Source organism: Trachypithecus francoisi, unplaced genomic scaffold (genome assembly GCF_009764315.1).
Source record: "Trachypithecus francoisi isolate TF-2019V2 unplaced genomic scaffold, Tfra_2.0 Lachesis_group12, whole genome shotgun sequence".
Classification (NCBI taxonomy): Eukaryota; Metazoa; Chordata; class Mammalia; order Primates; family Cercopithecidae; genus Trachypithecus; species Trachypithecus francoisi.
The window spans coordinates 86,901,794-86,922,186 of record NW_022681457.1 but is presented as its reverse complement, the minus strand read 5'-3'; the positions used below and the strand labels follow the sequence as shown (position 1 = coordinate 86,922,186).

General features: G+C 49.8%; 1 protein-coding gene and 1 non-coding gene across 2 annotated transcripts in view; one reads left to right on the top strand and one right to left on the bottom strand.

Annotated features, from left to right (window-relative positions):
- Positions 1 to 20,392, bottom strand: part of EPHA10 (EPH receptor A10) — a 50,170-nt gene extending 29,778 nt beyond the window's left edge. Inside the window, exons 1-5 of the mRNA XM_033227055.1 lie at positions 19,990 to 20,392; positions 17,823 to 17,887; positions 16,420 to 17,098; positions 8,923 to 9,078; positions 7,648 to 7,998 (exon numbers count right to left, since the gene is read on the bottom strand). Coding sequence (XP_033082946.1) covers positions 7,648 to 7,998; positions 8,923 to 9,078; positions 16,420 to 17,098; positions 17,823 to 17,887; positions 19,990 to 20,095 — 1,357 coding nt within the window. The 5' untranslated portion in view covers positions 20,096 to 20,392. The remainder of the gene's footprint in view (positions 1 to 7,647; positions 7,999 to 8,922; positions 9,079 to 16,419; positions 17,099 to 17,822; positions 17,888 to 19,989) is intronic.
- Positions 5,021 to 5,121, top strand: LOC117094103. Its single transcript, XR_004441426.1, has one exon. It is a non-coding gene; the product is annotated as a small nucleolar RNA U13 (small nucleolar RNA).
- Position 20,393: the final 1 nt, after the last annotated feature.

The window sequence follows — 20,393 nt, the reverse complement described above, 5'->3', positions numbered from 1 at the left end:
CGCAGGCGGATCACGAGGTCAGGAGATCGAGACCATCCTGGCTAACACGGTGAAGCCCCATCTCTACTAAAAATACAAAAAAAATTAGCCGGGCGCGGTGGCGGGTGCCTGTAGTCCTAGCTACTCGGGAGGCAGAGGCAGAAGAATGGCATGAACCCGGGAAGCGGAGCTTGCAGTGAGCCGAGATCACGCCACTGCACTCCAGCCTGGGCGACAGACCGAGACTCTGTCTCAAAAAAAAAAAAAAAAATGAGGCCATTAGGGTAGGCCCTAATCCAACATGACTGGCATCTTCATGAAAAGGAGAATTTGAACACAGAGAAAAACACCTAGAGAGATGATGATGTGAAGACACAGAGAAAAGACAGTCAAGTGACTAGAGTGATGCATCTGCAAGCCAAGGAACACCAAGGATTGCCAGGAAACATGAGAAGCTGAAAGAGCAGGAAAGGGTCCTCCCCTAGAACCATCAGAGAGAGCATGACCCTGATGACACCTAGATTTTACAATACATTTGTTTTAGGCCAGCCAGTTTTTTGGCACCTTGTTACAGCAACTCTGGGAAACTAACACAAGGGTCTAGTGTCTGTAATACATATCTATAGTTATAATATCTTATAACTTAATGACAAAAAGAAAACCCTACATAGGAAAAGATGTTCAATATCATTAGTTATTAGGGAAATACAAATCAAAGCCACAATGAGATACCACCTCACATCTGCTAGGATGGCCACTGTTTAAAAGACAAACAATAACAAGTATTGGTGAGGAGGCGGAGAAACTTGGACCCTTGTACTTTGCAGGTAGGAATACAAAATGGTACAGCTGCTTTGAAAAAGTTGATAATTCCTCAAAAGTTTAAAAAGTTACTATATGTATTAGTCAGCTCAGGTTACCATAACAAGAAACCACAGACCTTTAATAACAAAGGTGGCTTTCAGGCCAGGCACAGTGGCTCACGCCTGTAATGCTAGTACTTTAGGAGGCCAAGATAGGCAGATCACCTGAGGCCAGGAGTTTGAAACCAGCCTGGCCAACATGGGGAAACTCTGTCTCTACTAAAAAATACAAAAATTAGCCAGGCGTGGTGGCACACACCTGTAATCCCAGCTACTCGGCAAGCTGAGGCATGAGAATTGCTTGAACCTGGGAAGCGGAGGTTGCAGTGAACTGAGATTGAACCATTGTACTCCAGCCTGGGTGACAGAGGAAGACTGCCTCAAAAAATAAATAAATAAATAACAAAGGTGGCTTTCCTAACAAAAGCCACCTTTGGCTTTCATAACAAAAATTTATTTTCTCACACTTCTGGAGGCCAGAGTCCCAGGTCAAGAGGTCAGCAAATCTGTAATCTGGTGAGAGCTATTTTCCTGACCAGCCACCTTCCCACTGTATTCTCATGTGACCTTTCCTCTGTGCACATATGAAAAAAGAATGAATGAGCTGTGCTGTCTCTCCCTTTTCTTATAGAGATATCTCCTAATGGATTAGGGTCCACCCTTATATCTCATTTGACCTTAATTACCTCCTTAAAGGGACTCTCTCCAAATATAGTCACATTGGGGTTTAGGGTTTTAACACATTAATCTGGAGGTAACATAATTCAGTCCATAACCATATGACTTAGCAATTCCACTCCTAGGTACCTAACCATGAGAACTGAAAATACACATTTATGCAAAAACATATATTCATTAATGTATTATGAATACATTAATATTCATAATAGTATTATTCATAATAGTCAAAATATAGAAACAGCCCAATGTCTACCAACTGATGAATGGGTAAGCAAAATTGTGGTCTATCCATGCAATGGAATGTTATTGAGCCATAAAAAGGAATGAAGTGACCGGGCGTGGTGGCTCACGCCTGTAATCCCAGCACTTTGGGAGGCCGAGGCGGGCAGATCACGAGGTCAGGAGATGGAGACCATCCTGGCTAACACAGTGAAACCCCGTCTTTACTAAAAAAAAAATTCAAAAAAATTAGCCGGGCATGCTGGCGGGCTCCTGTAGTCCCAGCTACTCAGGAGGCTGAGGCAGGAGAATGGCATGAACCTGGGAGGTGGAGCTTGCAGTGAGCCAAGATCGCACCACCGCACTCCAGCCTGGGTGACAGAGCAAGACTCTGTCTCAAAAAAAAGAAAAAAAAAAAAAGGAATGAAATATTGATACATGCTACAACATGGATGAACCTTGAAACCATTACGCTAAGTGAAAGAAGCCAGACATGAAAGTTCACATATTGTATAATTCCATGTATTGAGATGCCAAGAATAGGCAAATCCATAGAAACAGAAAGACTAGTTGTTACCAAGAGCTAGAGGAGGTGGATGGAATGGTGAGTGACTAATGGGTTTCCTTTCAGGGTGATGAAATGTTTTAGAATTAGATAGTACTTGTTGCACAATTATGTGAATGTATGAAAAATCACTGAATTGTATATTTCAAAAGAGTGAATTTTATGTTATATGAATTATACCTAAAAAAAAACCTATAATACTAACAGTGTGATAATGTCATGTATCAAATGTATTGGAAGTGACAAAGCTATACTCAGAGGAAAACTCATAGCTTTAAAAAACTTAAACAAAAAATAACTAAGCACTGGACTTGCCTAGAAAAAGACTTCAGAGGTTGGGCGGGGTGGCTCACACCTGTAATCCCAAAACTTTGGGAGGCCAAGGCAGGTGGATTGCTTGAGTCCAGGAGTTCAAGACCGGTTTGGGCAACATAGTGAGACCCCATCTCTACCAAAAAACACAACATTAGCCAGGCATAGTGGTGCGCACCTGTAATATCAGCTACACAGGAGGCTGAGGCAGGAGAATCACTTGAACTCAGGAGGCAGAGATTACAGTGAGCCAAGATCATGCCACTGCACTCCAGCATGGGTGACAGGCAGAGTGAAACTCTGTCTCAAAAAACAACAACAACAACAACAAAAAAGACTTCAGGAAAGCAGGATAGAGGTATTAATAAAGATAAAATCATAAAATATAGCCAGGTATGCTGACCTGCACCTGTACTCCCAGCTGCTTGGGAGGCTGAGGCAGCAGAATCACTGGAACCTGGGAGGTGGAGGTTGCAGTGAACTGAGATGATGACATTGCACTCCAGCCTGGACGACAGAGTGAGGCTCCATCTAAATAAATAAATAAATAAATAATAAATAAATAAATCAAACTTTCTCTCCAAAAATGGCATAGAACCCAGAAAGTTTCCCAGGCAGTTTTTCATGCCTTCAAGGAATATATAAATGTGTTATTAAAATTGTACCAGAGCAGAGAAAAAGAAGAAATTTTTCCCAATGCCTTTACCAAAGCCAGCATCACCATAGTGCCAAAACTTAACAAAGAACACATTACAAAACACTAATCTCTCTTAGAATGTAGATGGAAAAAAATCTTATAATATAAGCAAATGAACTCAGCAAAACATCCAAAGGATAATATACTCATATCTAGTAGGGTATAATCCAGGAGTGCAGAGAGTTCACATTGAAAAATCCATTAATAGAATTCATCATACTGACAGGTCAAAAAGGAAAAAAATTGGTCATATTGAAAATGCTTGGCCGGGCGCGGTGGCTCAAGCCTGTAATCCCAGCACTTTGGGAGGCCGAGACGGGCGGATCACGAGGTCAGGAGATCGAGACCATCCTGGCTAATACGGTGAAACCCCGTCTCTACTAAAAAATACAAAAAACTAGCCGGGCGAGGTGGCGGGCGCCTGTAGTCCCAGCTACTTGGGAGGCTGAGGCAGGAGAATGGCATAAACCCGGGAGGCGGAGCTTGCAGTGAGCTGAGATCCGGCCACTGTACTCCAGCCTGGGCGACAGAGCGAGACTCCGTCTCAAAAAAAAAAAAAAAAAAAGAAAATGCTTAAGAAGCATTTTATAAAATTAGCATCCATTTCTGATTTTAGAAAAGTTCACTGAAGCATTATATGGCCTAGGGGTTAAAGGCACAGGGCTTTGAGGTCAGACAGACCTGAGTTCCAAGACCAATCTAAGGTGAGTTTCATTGCTTTTTTCTTTCCTTTTTTTTTTTTTTTTTTTTTTAAGGTAGAGGCTCGCTCTGTCGCCCAGGCTGGAGTACAGTGGCACAATCTCCGCTCTCTGCAACCTCCACCTCTGGGGTTCAAGCGATTCTCCTGCCTCAGCCTCCCCAGTAGCTAGGATTACAGGTGTGCACCACCACTCCTGGGTAATCTTTTTTTTTTATTTTTAGAAACGGGGTTTCGCCATGTTGGCCAGGCTGGCTCGAACTTCTGACCTCAAATGATCCACCTGCCTCAGCCTCCCAAAGTGTTGGGATTACAGGCATGAACCACAGCGCCCAGCCCCATTTCAATGAATTAATGTAGAAAGTCATATTGCACAGTGCCAAACACAGCGGCACTCATTCAGTGGAAGCTTAGTATTCTTATTGAGAACATGGAAATAGAAGAGTATTTCCTTAACAAGGCTTCTAAATCTATCTGTGTCAAAACAGTTAAGATTGTTAATATAAAATGCCAGATAAAAGTTAGTATTACATATACCATCATGCATTGCTACATGATGGGAAGATGTTCTGAGAAATGTGTTGTTAGGTGATTTCATTGTTGTACAAACATCAAAGTGTACGTACACAAACCTAGACAGCATAGCCTATGACACACCTAGGCTACAACCTGTACAGCCTGGGTGACAGCATGTGACTGTACTGAATACTGCAGGCAATTGTGACAGAAAGTACTAAGTGACAGGAGTCTTTCAGCTCTATTATAATCTTACAGGACTACCATCATATATGCCATCCATTGTTGACCAAAATGTCTTCATATGGTGCATGACTGTATTAAAACAAAAGGGATTTTATAGGTAGATAGTTACGAATACAAATACAGAGATCCAGATAGACAGGAAAAATTTTCTGGAAGTATATACTCTAAGATATTAATAGTTGTTTATATCTACGTAATAAGATTATGGAGTTTTTCCTTTTCTATACTGAATTTTTAAAAATATGATCCTTTTGTAGTTTGCAAGTGTGATGATTGGGGATTCACACTCGTGTGTGAGATGTGTCACCCTCAAACCTTTTCATGTTAGCAAAATCCTCATCTGACATGAAAGATGAAAAAAAATTTTTTTTTAATGTAAATGCAATAGCAAACGTTAAATCACAATAGAGACAGTAAAAAACAGCACTGTTCCAGAAACCCAGACAAGCTAGGAAATCTCCAAAAGACAGTGGAAATGGATTAAGAGCTCAAAATGATAAGGGAAGTGAAGTGACAAGATTTGAGAATCAGAAAATGAATGTACAACCTAAGGCTTAGAGATATTTTTAAGAGATATATTTGAGCTATCAGAAGTTCTAGTCAAAGCAGTGGCTGAATAAAACTTTTTTTTTTTTTTTTTTTAAGAGACATGGTCTGGCTCTGTCACCCAGGCTGGAGCACAGTGGCACAATTATCACTCACTGCAGCCTCAAACTCCTGGGCTCAACTGATCCTCCTGCTTCACCCTCCTGAGCAGCTGGGACTACAGGCACACATTACCATGCCTGGCTAATTTTTAACATTTTTTGTAGAGACAGGGTCTCACTATGTTGCTCCTGGCCTCAGGCTCCCAAAGTACTGAGACTACGGGAATGAGCCACTGTTCCTGGCCTGAAGAAAACTTCACCCAGAAAAAAAAAAAAAAAAAAAAAAGTTGTGCAAATAAAAAGGTTTACTCAATCAAAAGAAATCCATATTGGTGGCCGGGCTCAGTGGCTCATGCCTGTAATCCCAACACTTTGGGAGGCCGACGCAGGCGGATCACGAGGTCAGGATATCGAGACCATCCTGGCTAACACGGTGAAACCCCGTCTCTACTAAAAATACAAAAAACTAGCCGGGCATGGCAGCGTGCACCTGTAGTCCCAGCTACTTGGGAGACTGAGGCAGGAGAATGGCATGAACCCAAGAGGCGGAGCTTGTAGTGAGCTGAGATCGGGCCACTGCACTCCAGCCTGGGCGACAGAGCAAGACTCAGTCACAAAAAAAAAAAAAAAAAGAAATCCATATTGGTTAAATGATTATTTTCGGCCAGGCACGTGGTGGCTTATGCCTGTAATCCCAGCAGTTTGGGAGGCAGAGGCGGGCAGATGACTTGAGGTCAGGAGTTTGACACCGGCGTGGCCAACATGATGAAACCCCGTCTCTACTAAAAACACAAAACTTAGCTGGGTGTGGTGGTGCACACTTGTAATCTCAGTTACTCGGGAGGCTGAGGCAGGAGAATCGCTTGAACCCAGGAGCCAGAGGTTGCTGTGAGCTGTGATCACACCATTACACTCCAGCCTGGGTTACAAGAGCGAAACTCCATTTCAAAAAAAAAAAAGTTTGGCTGGGCGCACAGTGGCTCACGTCTGTAATCCCAGCACTTTGGGAGGCTGAGGCGGGCAGATCATGAGGTTGAGAGATCCAGACCATCCTGGTCAACATGGTGAAACCCCGTCTTTACTAAAAAATACAAAAATTAGCTGGGTGTGGTGGTATGCACCTGTAGTCCCAGCTACTCGGGAGACTGAGGCAGGAGAATCATTTGAACCCAGGAGGCAGAGGTTGCAGTGAATCGAGATTGTGCCACTGCACTCCAGCCTGTCGACAGAGCGAGACTCTGTCTCAAAAAAAAAAAAGTTTATATTCAACAGTAAGTTAAGTAGGTTAAAGAATTATTCTAACATCCGTGTGCATACGTGTATATGTCATATGCCCAAGTTACGTAGAAAAGAATGAAAGTAACCCTGGCCTCAGACTTCTCCTTGGCAACACCACTACCAGAAGACAGAAGTGGGATCACAGAAAGCAGGGATGCAGGGTGACAGGCCGATCCTATAGCCTCGATTAGGAAGAGAATCGGAAACCATACCACTTGCTTATCTTTCTTGCAAAGAATACAAGCATACTTGAAGGTCCACCCCAGCTGAGAAGAGAATCAAAAGAAACTGTCAGGAATGAAGGTGTGGTGTAAAAAGGTTGTAGGTCTTCACTTATTCACCTCATGTCCAGACTCAGAGATGTTTTGGCTGGTGGGTTCCATCGCCCCTACAGCCTAACTCTACAAGCTTCCTTGCCCTTTCCCGGGACCAGGAAAGGAGGTGCAGCAAAACCATGCAGAGGCCGAGTGGTGGAGGTAAGGGACACAGGACAGGATCCCGCTTCCCGAGACAGAGGGAAGGAAGTAAATTCGGCTTCCTACTGACATTTTTTTAAAGGGAAGTTAAGAGATTAAGGGACTTTCCACCTCTTTTTCCCTGAGAAATCAGCGGCAAGGCCAACTGCAGGGCTGTGAGCGGGACAGAGGCTTTGTGCAAGGCGTCCAGGAGAAAGGCGAGCACCCAGAGGCTTCCCGCAGACGCACAGAAATGCGCATCTCCCCTCTGGCCCGGTAGTAAGGGGACGTCTGCATCCTCAGTCCCTCTCGCACACTAGGGAGGGCGACTGACGCTGGGGCGTCCGGGGAGTGACTTTGTGTCCTGGAGAGGGGCGGGGTGCGTGTAGAGGGTGGCTTCTCTGGGGCGGGTGGGTGAGGCTCCTGCTAGACCGACCGGGTGGCCCCGAAAGGGCGCGGGGACCTCAGGGTGGGGGGCGCGGGCGGCCTTACCCCCGGGCCCGGTGGAGACGGTGACCTGCGCGTAGGTGGCTCCCGCGGCGGCCGCTGGGCCCGAGACGCCGTTGAGTGCGGCCACGCGCACGGTGTAGCGCGCTCCAGGCCGCAGGTGCAGCAGCGTGGCGGCTCGCTCCCGCAGCCCGGCCTGGCGCGGTACGAAGGCCACGCGCGGCCCGCACGGCTCGCACGCGCCCGCCGGGCCCTCGCGGCCGCAGCGCAGGCACAGCAGCGAGTAGGTGACGTCCGAGCGGCCTCCCGAGTCGGCCGGCGGCAGCCAGCGCAGTCGCAGCGCCAACGGCGAGCGGCTCAGGCTGTACTGCAGGTCCCGCGGCGCCGACGGCGGCCCTGAGGCGGCACAGGGGCGGGGCGGTCAGGGCGGGGCGTTGGTGCCCGTGAGGGGGGCGGAATGCACGAGGGGGGCGGGGGCTGGTCCACCCTCCGTGAGGCAGGAGAAGCAGGGGCCCGAGGGTCAGTCGCGGAGGAGGGAACGGGGCCGTTCATCAAGGGACTGGGTGGGTGAGAGGGGACGGGAGGGACAGTGGCGTGGGGTCTGTCAGGGAGGAGGGTAGAAAGGACGACCAGTGAAGGAACAGGGATGGATGAGCGGCAATGGGCCGTGGGAGCCAGTGGGTAAGGGGGATAGGACAGGGGTGAGGGGTCTGGGGTGGGGGGAATGGGGGCGTGGGTTCAGTCAAGGACATTGGAACAGACATGATCAGTCAGGGAGGGGTCGAGGGCGGATGAGCCCAGGGCGAGCGGGAGCACGGGCGAGCGGGAGCAGGGGCTCGCCCCTCCCCCAGGGAAGGGTCAGGTATGGGGGCGTGGGAGCCCTTGGGAGGTTGGAATGTGAGAGTGGTGGGGCGGTTGGTGAGAATTTGGGAGGAGGTTAGTGAGGAGCTGAGAATGGGAACAAGGGGACCAAGAACCGATGGTGCGAAGGAAGGTCAGGAGCCCCCCGTTCGGCTGGAGGGTAGGCAGGTTGAGGAGAGGGCAGCAGAGGGGCGCTCTCCTCAGTGATCCACCAGGCATCGTAACCCCATCCTCCGTCTGGACTCTCGCAGTTGTTCTGGTTCTTCTTATCAAAGGCCCTGGTCCCCAGGGCGCGCCCAGGCTCCACTCCCCATACCCCGCCTTCTGGGCGCTGGCCCCCATGTCTGCCCTCGTGGGCCCCAGTGCTGAACCCCTGCCCTCACCACCACCTGGGTCAGGCCTTCCTCCTTGGCAATCCCCCACCCACCCTTCGCAGTGCAGCCTGGAGGGGGGACTCACGGGTGCAGGAAGCAGAGGGCGGGTCAGTGGGCGAGCGAGCATAGCTGTCCTGGCACACGCAGAAGGTGGAGGCGTTTTCCAGGGCCCGGCTGTGCTCTGGGCACGGTGAGCAGAGGGGCCGCCGCGGGGACACCTTGTAAAACCCTGGGGGACAGGCTGCAGGGCATGGCTGGTGAGAAGAGGGGGCTCCTCCACAGTTTCTCCCCACTTTCCTGACTGGCCTGGTTAGGGCAGCGTTTATCTCCTCAAATTGCGATAGAAAAACAGGGAACTCAGCCACTCCAGTCAGCACTGCCCCGTGGAGTGACTCCTGAACAACCCATTTCCTACCCTTAGAAAATGCTCAGTGTGGCCGGGCGCGGTGGCTCAAGCCTGTAATCCCAGCACTTTGGGAGGCCGAGACGGGCGGATCACGAGGTCAGGAGATCGAGACCATCCTGGCTAATACGGTGAAACTCTGTCTCTACTTAAAAATACAAAAAACTAGCCGGGCGACGAGGCGGGCGCCTGTAGTCCCAGCTACTTGGGAGGCTGAGGCAGGAGAATGGCATAAACCTGGGAGGCGGAGCTTGCAGTGAGCTGAGATCCGGCCACTGCACTCCAGCCTGGGTGGCAGAGCAAGACTCCGTCTCAAAAAAAAAAAAGAAAATGCTCAGTGTGTTCGGAATACTTTGAAACATTTCACTTTCAGCCGGTCGCGGTGGTCACTCCTGTATTCCCAGCACTTTGGAAGGCCAAAGCCGGAGGATCACTTGAGGCCAGGAGTTGGAGACCAGCCTGGACAACATGGCCAAACCCTGTCTCTATGTTTTATTTTTTAAATTAGGTCTATTAATTTGTTGAATCCTCACAACCATCTGTGAGGTTATATACTTTATCCTCTTTTTATTTTATTTATTTATTTATTTTTGGGTCTCCTTCTATCACCCAGGCTGGAGTTCAGTGGCCGGATCTCCACTCACTGCAACCTCCACCTCCCAGGTTTAAGCGATTCTTCTGCCTCAGCCTCCTGAGTAGCTGGGATTACAAGCGTGCACCACCATGCCTGGCTACATTTTTTTTGTATTTTTAGCAGAGATGGAGTTTCACCATGCTGACCAGGCTGATCTCCAACTTCTGGCCTCAAGCTATCTGCCCACCTTGGCCTCCCAAAATGTTGAAATTGCAGGTATGAGCCACTCTGCCTGGCCTTTTATCCCCTTTTAAAAATGAGGGAGCTAAGGCTAGGAGAGGTGAAGTTGCCTACAGCTGCTGTCCCACAGCCTGTGGGATTCCAACCCAAGCCCACATCACACCACCCTCAGGACCACTGGAAGAAAATGAGTCAAATTCTGCAGTCCTGCTGTGAGGAAGAGAGGGGAGGAGAGGTGCCCCAAGAGACAAACACAGGGACAAACACACAAGCACGCATGCACACGCGCGCACACACACACACACACCCTCCCACCACCACAGTTAGTGCGTCATAAATTCCCAACTGGAAGTAAAGCCAACCAGGTGGAGGGTGGTGGGTGGAGAGAGAAGGGCCAGTGAAAGTTCCCTGGACCATGAGTCAGACCTAGTTCCAGTCTTGACACCTACTCAGTTTGCTTCTCTCACTTCTCAGAACACAGGTTGTTAAGATCACAAGTGTTTCTACCTGAACAACCTGGGTTTGTAGCTGAGTCACGCCACTTATTTGCTGTGTGGCCTTGAGCACATCAGTTGACCCCTCTGAGCCTTGTGTTGAGTACCTACCTCAAAAAGGTTGTTGGAGGATTGAGATAAAACATGTAAACTACCTAGCCCAGTACCAACCACATTTTCACAATAATGGTAGTAATTACTGTTCCTCCCCCACAGGCCTTAAGTGATAACTGCTAAACACCCACTTGAAAAAAATTTCTCACCAGCTGGGCCAGGTGGCTCCCGGCCCTACCTCTCAGAGCTTGGGTGGTCCTCACCTTGTTCCCTGGCCCTATCCTCTAGTCTAGCTGGCTGCTCTCCAGCTCTAAGAAGACGCAGTACAACGGAAAGGGTGCAGGCTAGCCCTTGGGAAGAACTTTCAGCCTGTGTGGCAGAAGAGGGGAGGGGACTAGGATTTCCACTGTCTGGAAGGCATAGGTTTGAGAGGGTCCATCTTGCTCAGAGTTCTGGGCAACACAACTCTGGGGAGGGGCTTGGCAGCCCAGGAGCCTTCAGAAGCCTCCTCTGCCTGCAGAACAGAGCATGGACTAACTATCTTCGTGGTCTGGTGGGCAGCAGAGACCCAGGCTGGGACTTGGAAGGCTTGGGTTTTAGTGTTGACTGGGCCACTCCTTGTGCCTCTCTGGCCTCAAGAAAGCATTGGTCAAATAGGAATAACAACCATGCCCTGCCCACCTCTGTTGTGAAATAGGAGAGCAAGTGAGAGCCTAGATAAATGATCTGTTCACAGGGTTTCACAGCAAAAGGGGAAGAATGCTGGAGGCTCCCTCCCCACAAGTGTATGAGGGTAGCTGCTGTCCTAGAGGTGGGTGGGCCCATCAGTGACCACAGTGGTATCTCTGCTGTGTGAGGCTCTGCTTAGAAGGAGTTTGTGCTGAAGAGCAGATTCAGGGATTCCTGACTGCCAGCCCCTCCCTCTCTTCAAGGTCAGAACTTCAGAGATAATGTAGCTCAGCTCCCACTGGCCTGGTCCTCCAGCAGCTTCCCCAGCAGTAGCCACAGTCTTTGTCACATACTTTATCATGAGGCACTCACCCGCTTCTGAGGCTGCCTTTGTTGAACAATGCTGGCAGAAAGTGCCTCTTAGGATGAGCCCACATTAGCTTCCCTGTCTGTAATGCCCCTTGTGCCACCCCCTCACAGGGGCTCATTGTGCCCTATGGAGCCTTAGACAACATATCTGCTTGGGTCTCTTGGCTCCAAGGCAATCCCACTGAGATGTTTTCTGTTTGTTTGTTTGTGGCAGGGTCTTGCTCTGTTGCCCAGACTGGAGTGCAGTGGCACAATGATAGCTCACTACAGCCCCCACCTCCTGGGGCCAAGCAATCCTCCCACCACAGCCTCCCAAGTAGCTGGAACCACAGGCATGCTGTGCCACCATGCCTGGCTAATTTTTTTGTGTGTAGAGATGGGGTCTCCCTGTGTTGCCCAGGCTGATCTTGAACTCCTGGCTCAAGCGATCCTCCTGCCTTGGGCTCCCAAATTGCTGGGATTACAGGTGTGAGCCACTGCACCTGGCCCTAGCAGAGAATTACGATACTGGTTACATGCCCTGATGTTTTCCCCCAAAGGAAACCTCAGTTCTTTCACTAATTTCTCTAGTGGCTAACAGAGGGAGAACAAAAGTCAAGGTCACTAAAGAGAAAAAGTGGAAAAGAACTTCTTAGCTCTATTTCCCCCTTATCCATCTACTTTTTGAGGGGAGCCCATGTTAGCTGCAGAAGGCACTTGGAAGGCCTTAACTTTCTAAATACAAATCCAATCATTTCTCTTCCCTTTCTAATATCCTCCAACACCTCCCCACTGCCAACCACTCTACCCATGGTACACTGAGCTCGTCCTTTCACATCTCTGGGTCTTGTTCTATAACTCCTTATATCCCCTTTCTCCTGGCAAACTTCTATACTTCTCCAAACCCCAGTTCAAATAACATCTCCCTTGTGAAGCTTTCCTTGGCATTGTCCCCAGCTCCCCACTCCCCAAGACAGAGCTGAGGCCATTACAAGTGGCCTTTTTCTGGTCTCATCAGACATGGATTGGGTTCCTGAGTCTCTTTGTCTCTCTCTCTCTTTCTCTCTCATTTCCCAGAGAAACCTCCTCCTCTCACTCCTGATTCATTCATTCAGCAAATAGTTTTTAGCATCTATTAGGTAGGCTCTATAGATAAACAGCAATGAATAAAACAGACAAGGACCTTACTGTCCATTTGTACAGATGCCTTCTGTCCCACCTTATAGGGAGAAGGGAAGCCATCAGTCGGTAATTCCCTCAACATCTGCCCATCAAAACACACAAATGCCCCCATCCACAACCATCTCCTATCTCCTCCTCCCTTCCAGTCCTAGAGGAGGGAATAAGCCACCTCCTGTTGAAGGCCAGCCCCTCTGTCTCCACCCTGGATCTCTCCCTTTAACCTCATCAAAGACTACATTCCATCAGTCGTCTCCCCTCTTGGTAGTGAAGCAGTAAAAAGTGGCCCATTTTGGGTGCAGGCAATAAGGGCACAAACTAAAGAGTACGTAAAAACAATAACAAAACTGACTAAAATCTGGCCTGCTTTTTGTTAGCAACATGCATCAGCAATTCTAGCCCACATCAGTAATAAAATACTCCTGTCTCCTGGGACTGGGATGGGGATATGCCCATATACACACTTGGTACCCCAGTGGCTCTTTGTCCTTCAGCATATAAACAAGTCCCATCTATAATAAAAATCCTCTCTCAACCCAATGTTCTCCTCAAGATATGTCCTCTTCTCCTAATTCAAATCCAGGCTTCTAGACTCCCTGACTCAAGCTCTTCAACTTCCTTTATCCCTCAGTCTACTGCAACCTGGTCTCTCTGTCCATCACTCAGCTGCAATTGCTCTCACTAAGGCCACCAACTGGGCACTTTCTAACCCTCAACTTACCTGACTGCTTCCCAACTCTGTAGGCCATTCCTTCCCGGACACCTCTATCTCTCTTGGCTGTCATAATGTCACACTCTCCTGGTTCTCCTCCATATCTGACCACTCCCTCTTAGCCTTTTTAATGGGCTCTGTATTTTCTACCTGTCCTTAATATTGCTATTCTATGAGTCTTCATTGCTGGCCCTCTTGGCTTCTTACCCCACACATTCTGCCTGGTCTGTCCCAACCACACCCACAGCTTCAAGTACTGTCTCTTGCTGAGCTCCAGACCCACTTTCTAGCTACCTCCACTGGAATGCACCATGGACATCATAAATATGATGTGTCTATCCGTGTCCTGTGTTCTGTACCCCAGTGAATTATCCCTCTCTCCATTCAATCCCCAGTAGCATGTAAGTCAAAGTGGACTCCTTTCTCCTCCTGTAACACATGGTTACTAAGTGCTGTGGCTGCTAACTCATGATCCCATCTATCCTCATCTCTCAATGATCTCTGCTACTATCTTAGTTCAGCCCCTGTGCTCTTTCTTCTGCACTATTGCACCATCTTCCTTCTTCATCTTCTGGCTCCTAATCATTCCCTCTTCAATCCTTTCTTTGCAATTGCAGCTTGAGTGATATTTTGAAAATACAAATCTGAGCACGTCATATCCCTGCTTCAAATCCTCCCCATTGGCCTAAAGCATAAAGTCTAAGCTCTTTATCCCAACATTCAAGGCCCTTCACGATTTCCCCCTGCTCCTCTCATCCCCAACACTTCACTCCCATACCCCCACATGCCCTCTGCTCTAACCACATTTAGTTACATAGGCCCAGGCATGCTGTGTTCCTTCCTGCCTCCATGCTTCTGCATGCAATTCCTAAGCTTAGAATGCTCTAGGCTCTCTGGGAAAAAGGACCATCTCACCTTTCCTGGGAAGTCTTCTCCGGGAAGCCTTCTCCATGCTTAGAATTAGGTTCTCCTGTCCATGCTTCCTTAGCTCTCTGTTTATGTGTCACACCCTATAGTAACCACTTTTTCACCCAATGCATTTTCACCGAACACCTACCATATGGCTTATCCTGTTATGGATGCTGGGGCTGCTGACACTAGTAAGACCCAATGCCTGAACTCAAGAAGTTCCTAAACTAGTGTGTGGTCCTTGTAGTCCCACCAACTCAGGAGGCTGAGGCAGAAGGAATGCTTGAACCCAAGAACTCAAGGCTGTAATGCACTATGATCATGCCTATGAATAGCTGCTACACTCAAGCCCAGGCAACATAGACAGACCCCCATCTCTAAAAAAATAAAAGAAGGTCTTAATCTAGTGGTGAAAACACACATAAGTAGATCACTGCATACCATGGGGTAAGTACAGAAATAGTTTTCAGTGAATACTGGAGAGTACAGAGGTGGATCCTAACTATATCTGGAGAGCTCAGGAAGGTTCATGCCTCCCAGTCTTTCGCTAAATTACAATTTCTGCAGGGAGGAGATGGTGGCATTTATCTATATACATATAATAAGCCCTCAATAAATGCAGCTGGCACATCCTCAATTCATATTGGATGGATGATTGAACAAAGGGATGAGAGCAAATTTAGTCACTTCCTCCTGTCTTCCCACCACTCTGTGTATCCCTCTGTTATAGCATATATTTACCCTCTTGTGATTTTTTAATTTTTGCATCTCTCCATCTAGACTGTGAGCTTCTTGAGAGCTGGGACTATGTCTGACTCATTTCTGTTGCCCTGGCACCCAGAAAAGGACATGGTTTAGAAAAAGCATACCTTGATCTTTCTATATTAAGTATACACATTCATAACCCCATCCTCACCCTCTGTGTCCAAAGCCACAGGCAGGAGAGAGAATGAGAGGTCTGTTCCTAATGCCCCCACCAGCCTAAGAACCCAGCAAAACCCTCAACATGAAGGATCTCCCCCAGGGAGCACACTGATTGTAGTTCAGAGAGTGGGATGTGATCTTAGTAACCATCTAGTGCAACCTCCCAATCCCTCTCTCCAGCATAAAAATTCCCCTGCCAGTCTCTAACTTCCAAGTATGTGGTCCGTGACTGGGATATTCCTCTCTGTGTGCTACCAATCCCACTAGTCTGAAGCTTGGGCTGCTGTAGAGTTCTTCCTTATGCACAGGGGAGACCGCATGGTGTCGTACAAAGAATGTGAGAGTTGGGCAAGCCTGAATTCAAATCCTAGCTCCCCATTTCCTAACTTTGCAAGTGAGGTACTGATCTCTCTGAGGCTCTGTTTCTTCATCTGTGAAACAGAGATAAGAATGACTTCCTTGGCCGGGCACAGTGGCTCACGCCTGTAATCCCTGCACTCTGGGAGGCCTAGGTAGGTGGATCACTTGAGGTCAGGAGTTTGAGACCAGCCTGGCCAACATGGTGAAACCCCGTCTCTACTAAAAATACAAAAATTAGCTGGGCATGGTGATATATGCCTGTAATCCCAGCTACTCAGGAGGCTGAGGCAGGAGAATCGCTTGAACCCAGGAGGTGGAAGTTGCAGTTAGCCGAGATCAGGCCAGTGCACTCCAGCCTGGGTGACAGAGCAAGAGAGACTCCGTATCAAAAAAAAAAAAAAAAAAAAAAAAAAAAAAAGACTTCCTTTATTGCCATGAAAATAAATAAAGGAGAATCCTGTGTGAGGTGCCTAAGACATAGGTCCCTAATGCCTCCTTAGCTAGTCAATTTCACCTCCTAGTAAGTTCACTCATTGGCCCTGACTGGACCCACTGGAAACTCCACAAACTTCAGGGCTTTCCTTGCGCTCCAGAGTCCAAGGCTTTTCCACTGCATCCCGACCCCACCCCCGCCTCTCCTCATCTAGGGCACACTCTCTCTCAATTGCCACCTACGCTTTACACTCCCACCCCACGGCCCCCAACCAGCTGGATACCTTCGCAGATGTCACCACGCTCCTGGAATCCCGCGCTGCAGCTGCAGCGGCCCACAGGCACCAGCCACTCGCCGTCAGCGCCGCAGTGCATGCGTGGGGGGCTGCCAGGCTCCCCTTCCGAGTGCGCCACGCACGTTCCGGCCACTTCCACCAGTGTGGAGAAGGCGCTCTCGGCTGCGGTGGCTGGGAACGCGGCCAGGCCCCGCACAGTGGCACGGCACTGCTTGTAGTAGACGCGTACCGAGACAAGCGCCACGCATGCGCCCACGTCCTGAAAGGCCAGGTGGAAACCCCGCCGGCTGAGCGGGCCGATCTCGCGCACCTCTGTGTTCAGCTTCATTTTGCGCTCACCCAGGTCGCCCTGCGTGAAGCTCTCGTCCGCCGCGATCGTGTCGATTTTGCGGGGCCGGCTGCCGCCTAGGCGGGGACGCCCGCGGCCCAGGTCGGCCTCAGTTTCCAGGTAGTAGACGTTGAAGGTCTCCTTGCAGGTGCCCGCGGCGCCAGGGATGCTGCTGCAGTCACGGAGTGTGAACTGCAGCTCCACGAAGATGCGCTGCCCGCGGCCGCGGCTGATCCAGCCAGTCTGCAGCCAGTTGTCTTGGTTGGGCTCCAGCACATTGCACACTTGGTATGTGCGGATGGGACGGTCGTGTTCATCCACACCGCTGATCTCCTCCCACTGGGGACAAGAGTAAAGGGGTGGGCAGCCCAGAGCCAACTTGCTTCCAGGAGGTGGAGTGCTAGCAGTGACTCCTGACTTCTCTCTCACCACCATGCACACCCCGGAAATTGTAAGATGCAGCGCTGGGAGAGACTTTGGAAACAAATGACCCCAATCCTTATTTTTATAGATGGGGAAACTAAGGCTCCAGAGTGAGAGCGATCTGACCAGGTATGCACATCAAGTTAGTGGTGGAGCTAGGAATGGTGCCTGTAGTCTCCTGACTCTCCAACCAGTGCCCTTTGCACTCCACCAAGCTGCTGTTACAGCCCACATCATCCCACCCCACCCCAAGTCTCCAAGCCTTTTTTAGGACTCCCAGTCTTGCTTGCTCTGTCAATCAATCAACAACATTGCTTGGAGGATCTACTACTATGTGCAAGCCACTGTCCTGTATTAGCTCCATCCAGATGCCAGGTTTCTGTTCCTAGACAGCCAGTTCTGTCCTCACTTATTCACTTTTTTTTTGGTTTTTTTTTTTGGTTTTTTTTTTTTTTTTTGACTGTCTAACTGGCTGAACACTCAACGTTTTTTAATGGGCAACTCTGGCTTGAAGCCAGGGCTGCTGGAGACCACACACTCTGAGGAGCACTTTTGTCTGATGTAAACAGGAGCTGAGGAGACTGCGTCCTGGACCACCAGAGGATCCCTGGGACTTCGGAAGGGACACTTGTGCACTTACCCCATTACTCGGCAGTGCAGTCCAGCCCAGCTCGGCCTGGGAGGCTTTGGAATCCAGGAGGATGACTAAGGAGAGGGGAAGACAGAAATGTCAGAAATCGAGAAGGTCAGTTTAGCAAGAGAGTGGAATCCTTTGGTGAAGTTCCTGTAAATTTGCTGAGAGAATGCAAAATGTGACAAATGATATGGACAAGTTTTTCCCACTTCATAAATCCCCAGGAGGGGGTGTGAATAGCTCAAATCCAGAGAGGTAGCCACAGTCAGTAGGGAAGGAGCTTGTATTCAATTCCTGGGGCTGCTGTAACAGATTACCACAAACACAGTGGCTTAAAACAACATATTGTTTTTCTGTTACAGTTCTGGAGGTCAGAAGCCCAAAGCCACTTTCACTGGTCTAGAGTCAAGGTGTCAGCAGGACTGTTTTCTTTTGGAGGCTCTGAGGGGAGAGTTCATGTCCTTACCATCTTCAGTGTCTGGTGGCCGCCTGTAGTCCCTGGCTTGTGGTCTCCTCCTCCATCTTCAAATCATATCACTTTAATCTCTGCCTCAGTCATCACACTGCCTCCTCCTCTGACTCTGACTCCTCCTGCACCCCTCATACAAGGACGATTGTGATTATTGGGCCCATCCAAATAATCTAAAACAATCTCTCCATCTCAAAAGATCATTAATCACATATGCAAAATCCTTTTTGTCACTGAAGGTAACATTCACAGGTTCTAGGGATTAGGATATTGACATATTGGGGGTGAGGGTCATTATTCAGCCTTCTACAGGGTCCATGGCAAATACTCTAAGGTTGGCTGTCAGATTGGAGTGGGAGTCAGTGACTCTCCCCAGCCTTCTTAGGTTCCCAAAGTTATAACTAAGTGTCAGTTAGAGAGAGAGAGAAAGTGAGTAGTGAATGTATCAGGGGATTCCTGTACATACCCCCCAATCCACTCCCACTCAGGGGCTTTTCTGAGGTCGGTGGTCCCCAGGCATGAAGACTTGAACATTTTTAATCTGACTCCCTGGGCCTCTGAGAAAACAATGTGGAGAGATACTGCTAACAACTGGAGAAATAAAATATCTCTTCTCCTCAGCCAGCCCTTTTCCCAGGGGCTGTCACTTCCACTGCTTTTGAAAGAATGTCAGGGGTCCTTTTATGTATACATCTATGACCCTTCCTACCAGAGAAGCTTGGAGTCCCTTTATTCCCCCAGGAGGCATTGGATCAGCAGCCTGCAACCTCTCAACATGGATCACAGAAACTGGTTTGGACAGCAGAGCCCGCAGACCAGAGACAGGAGGCCAGGACATCCCGCAGTCTTGGAATATTACCCTCTGGAGCTTAAGCCAGGGGGTGGGCCACCAAGGTGAGGGCCTCTCCAGAGGCATCAGCGACCGTGGGCAGGACCGCCGACAGCTTTCCGAGATCCGCGCAACTGACAGCACATCGGAATTGCATACTGGAAGGCATCAGCCATCCAGGGCCCCGACCAACCCCGCGGTCAACGCCTCAGATTCCAGCTCCTCCGGATTCTGCACCTGGATATGACGCCTCTGGATTCAACTGAGCGTATAGCTCCCCCAAATGCACAATCAGAGGCAAGACGCGGGCCACAGTATCGCCGACAGCCTCAAACCCGGCAACGCGGAGCGCGCCCGGTAGACTACGCTCAGAATTCAGCACTGCGGACAGTTCCATGATTGCACGTCGGGCAGCGCCCGGACCCAGACCCCTCGACCAGCATTCCACTTCATGCTGGCCACACTGTGGTCTCCTAGCCCCTGTGGTCCGGGCTCCACCCGGTCTTTCCATATTCCGAGCTCACCTCCGCATCACCCTGTCTCCACTCTTCATCTCCCCGCCCCTGCAACTCCCACCTCCAATCACTCAGCTTGTCCGTCTCACCCGCCGCTGGACCTCTGCCTCTGGCTCCCGCGGTTCCTGGTCTCTTTCTTCCCCAACCTCCCGGGTCTCCAGCCCCCAAGCTCCTCAGCGCCCCTCTCATCGCTATTGCTTGGCCACATTTTTCTCTATCTCTCCAGTTCTTTGCTGCCTGCTTGCTTCAAGCCCCAGTACAGACTCTAGTCTCTCCAATGACTCCTTCCCGCAGAACCCCCGTCTCCAACCCCCTATCTTTGGCATGCCAGGCTCCGAGCAGAGCCCACAGTCTTCTCACCTTCCTCGGCGGTCCCAGGCCGCCAGGGTCCCAAAAGCAGCGCGAGACAGAGCGACATCCGGCAGAGGAACAGGTGCAGCGGGTGTGGACCGGCGCAGGTCTCCATGGTCCGCAGACCGAGCTGTCAGTGCAGCCGCGGCTCAAGCCGCGCCAGCCTGGCACCGCTGAGCAGTGCCCCCAGACCCCAGCGCCAGCTGGGGGCGGGGTCTCGCCGCTCGCCATCATCCATGGGGACCAATCACTAGGCACCGCCGCGGGATGCCCACCAATCCCCACCAGCAGAGGGTGGGAAGGTGGAGTTTCATAGGCCAGGGGCGGAACACCCAACTGGTGGGGAAAGAAAGGGGTCCCGCAGATCCCCAAACCGTGGGGGGTGGGGCAGCCGTGGGAGCTGGCGGGGCTTC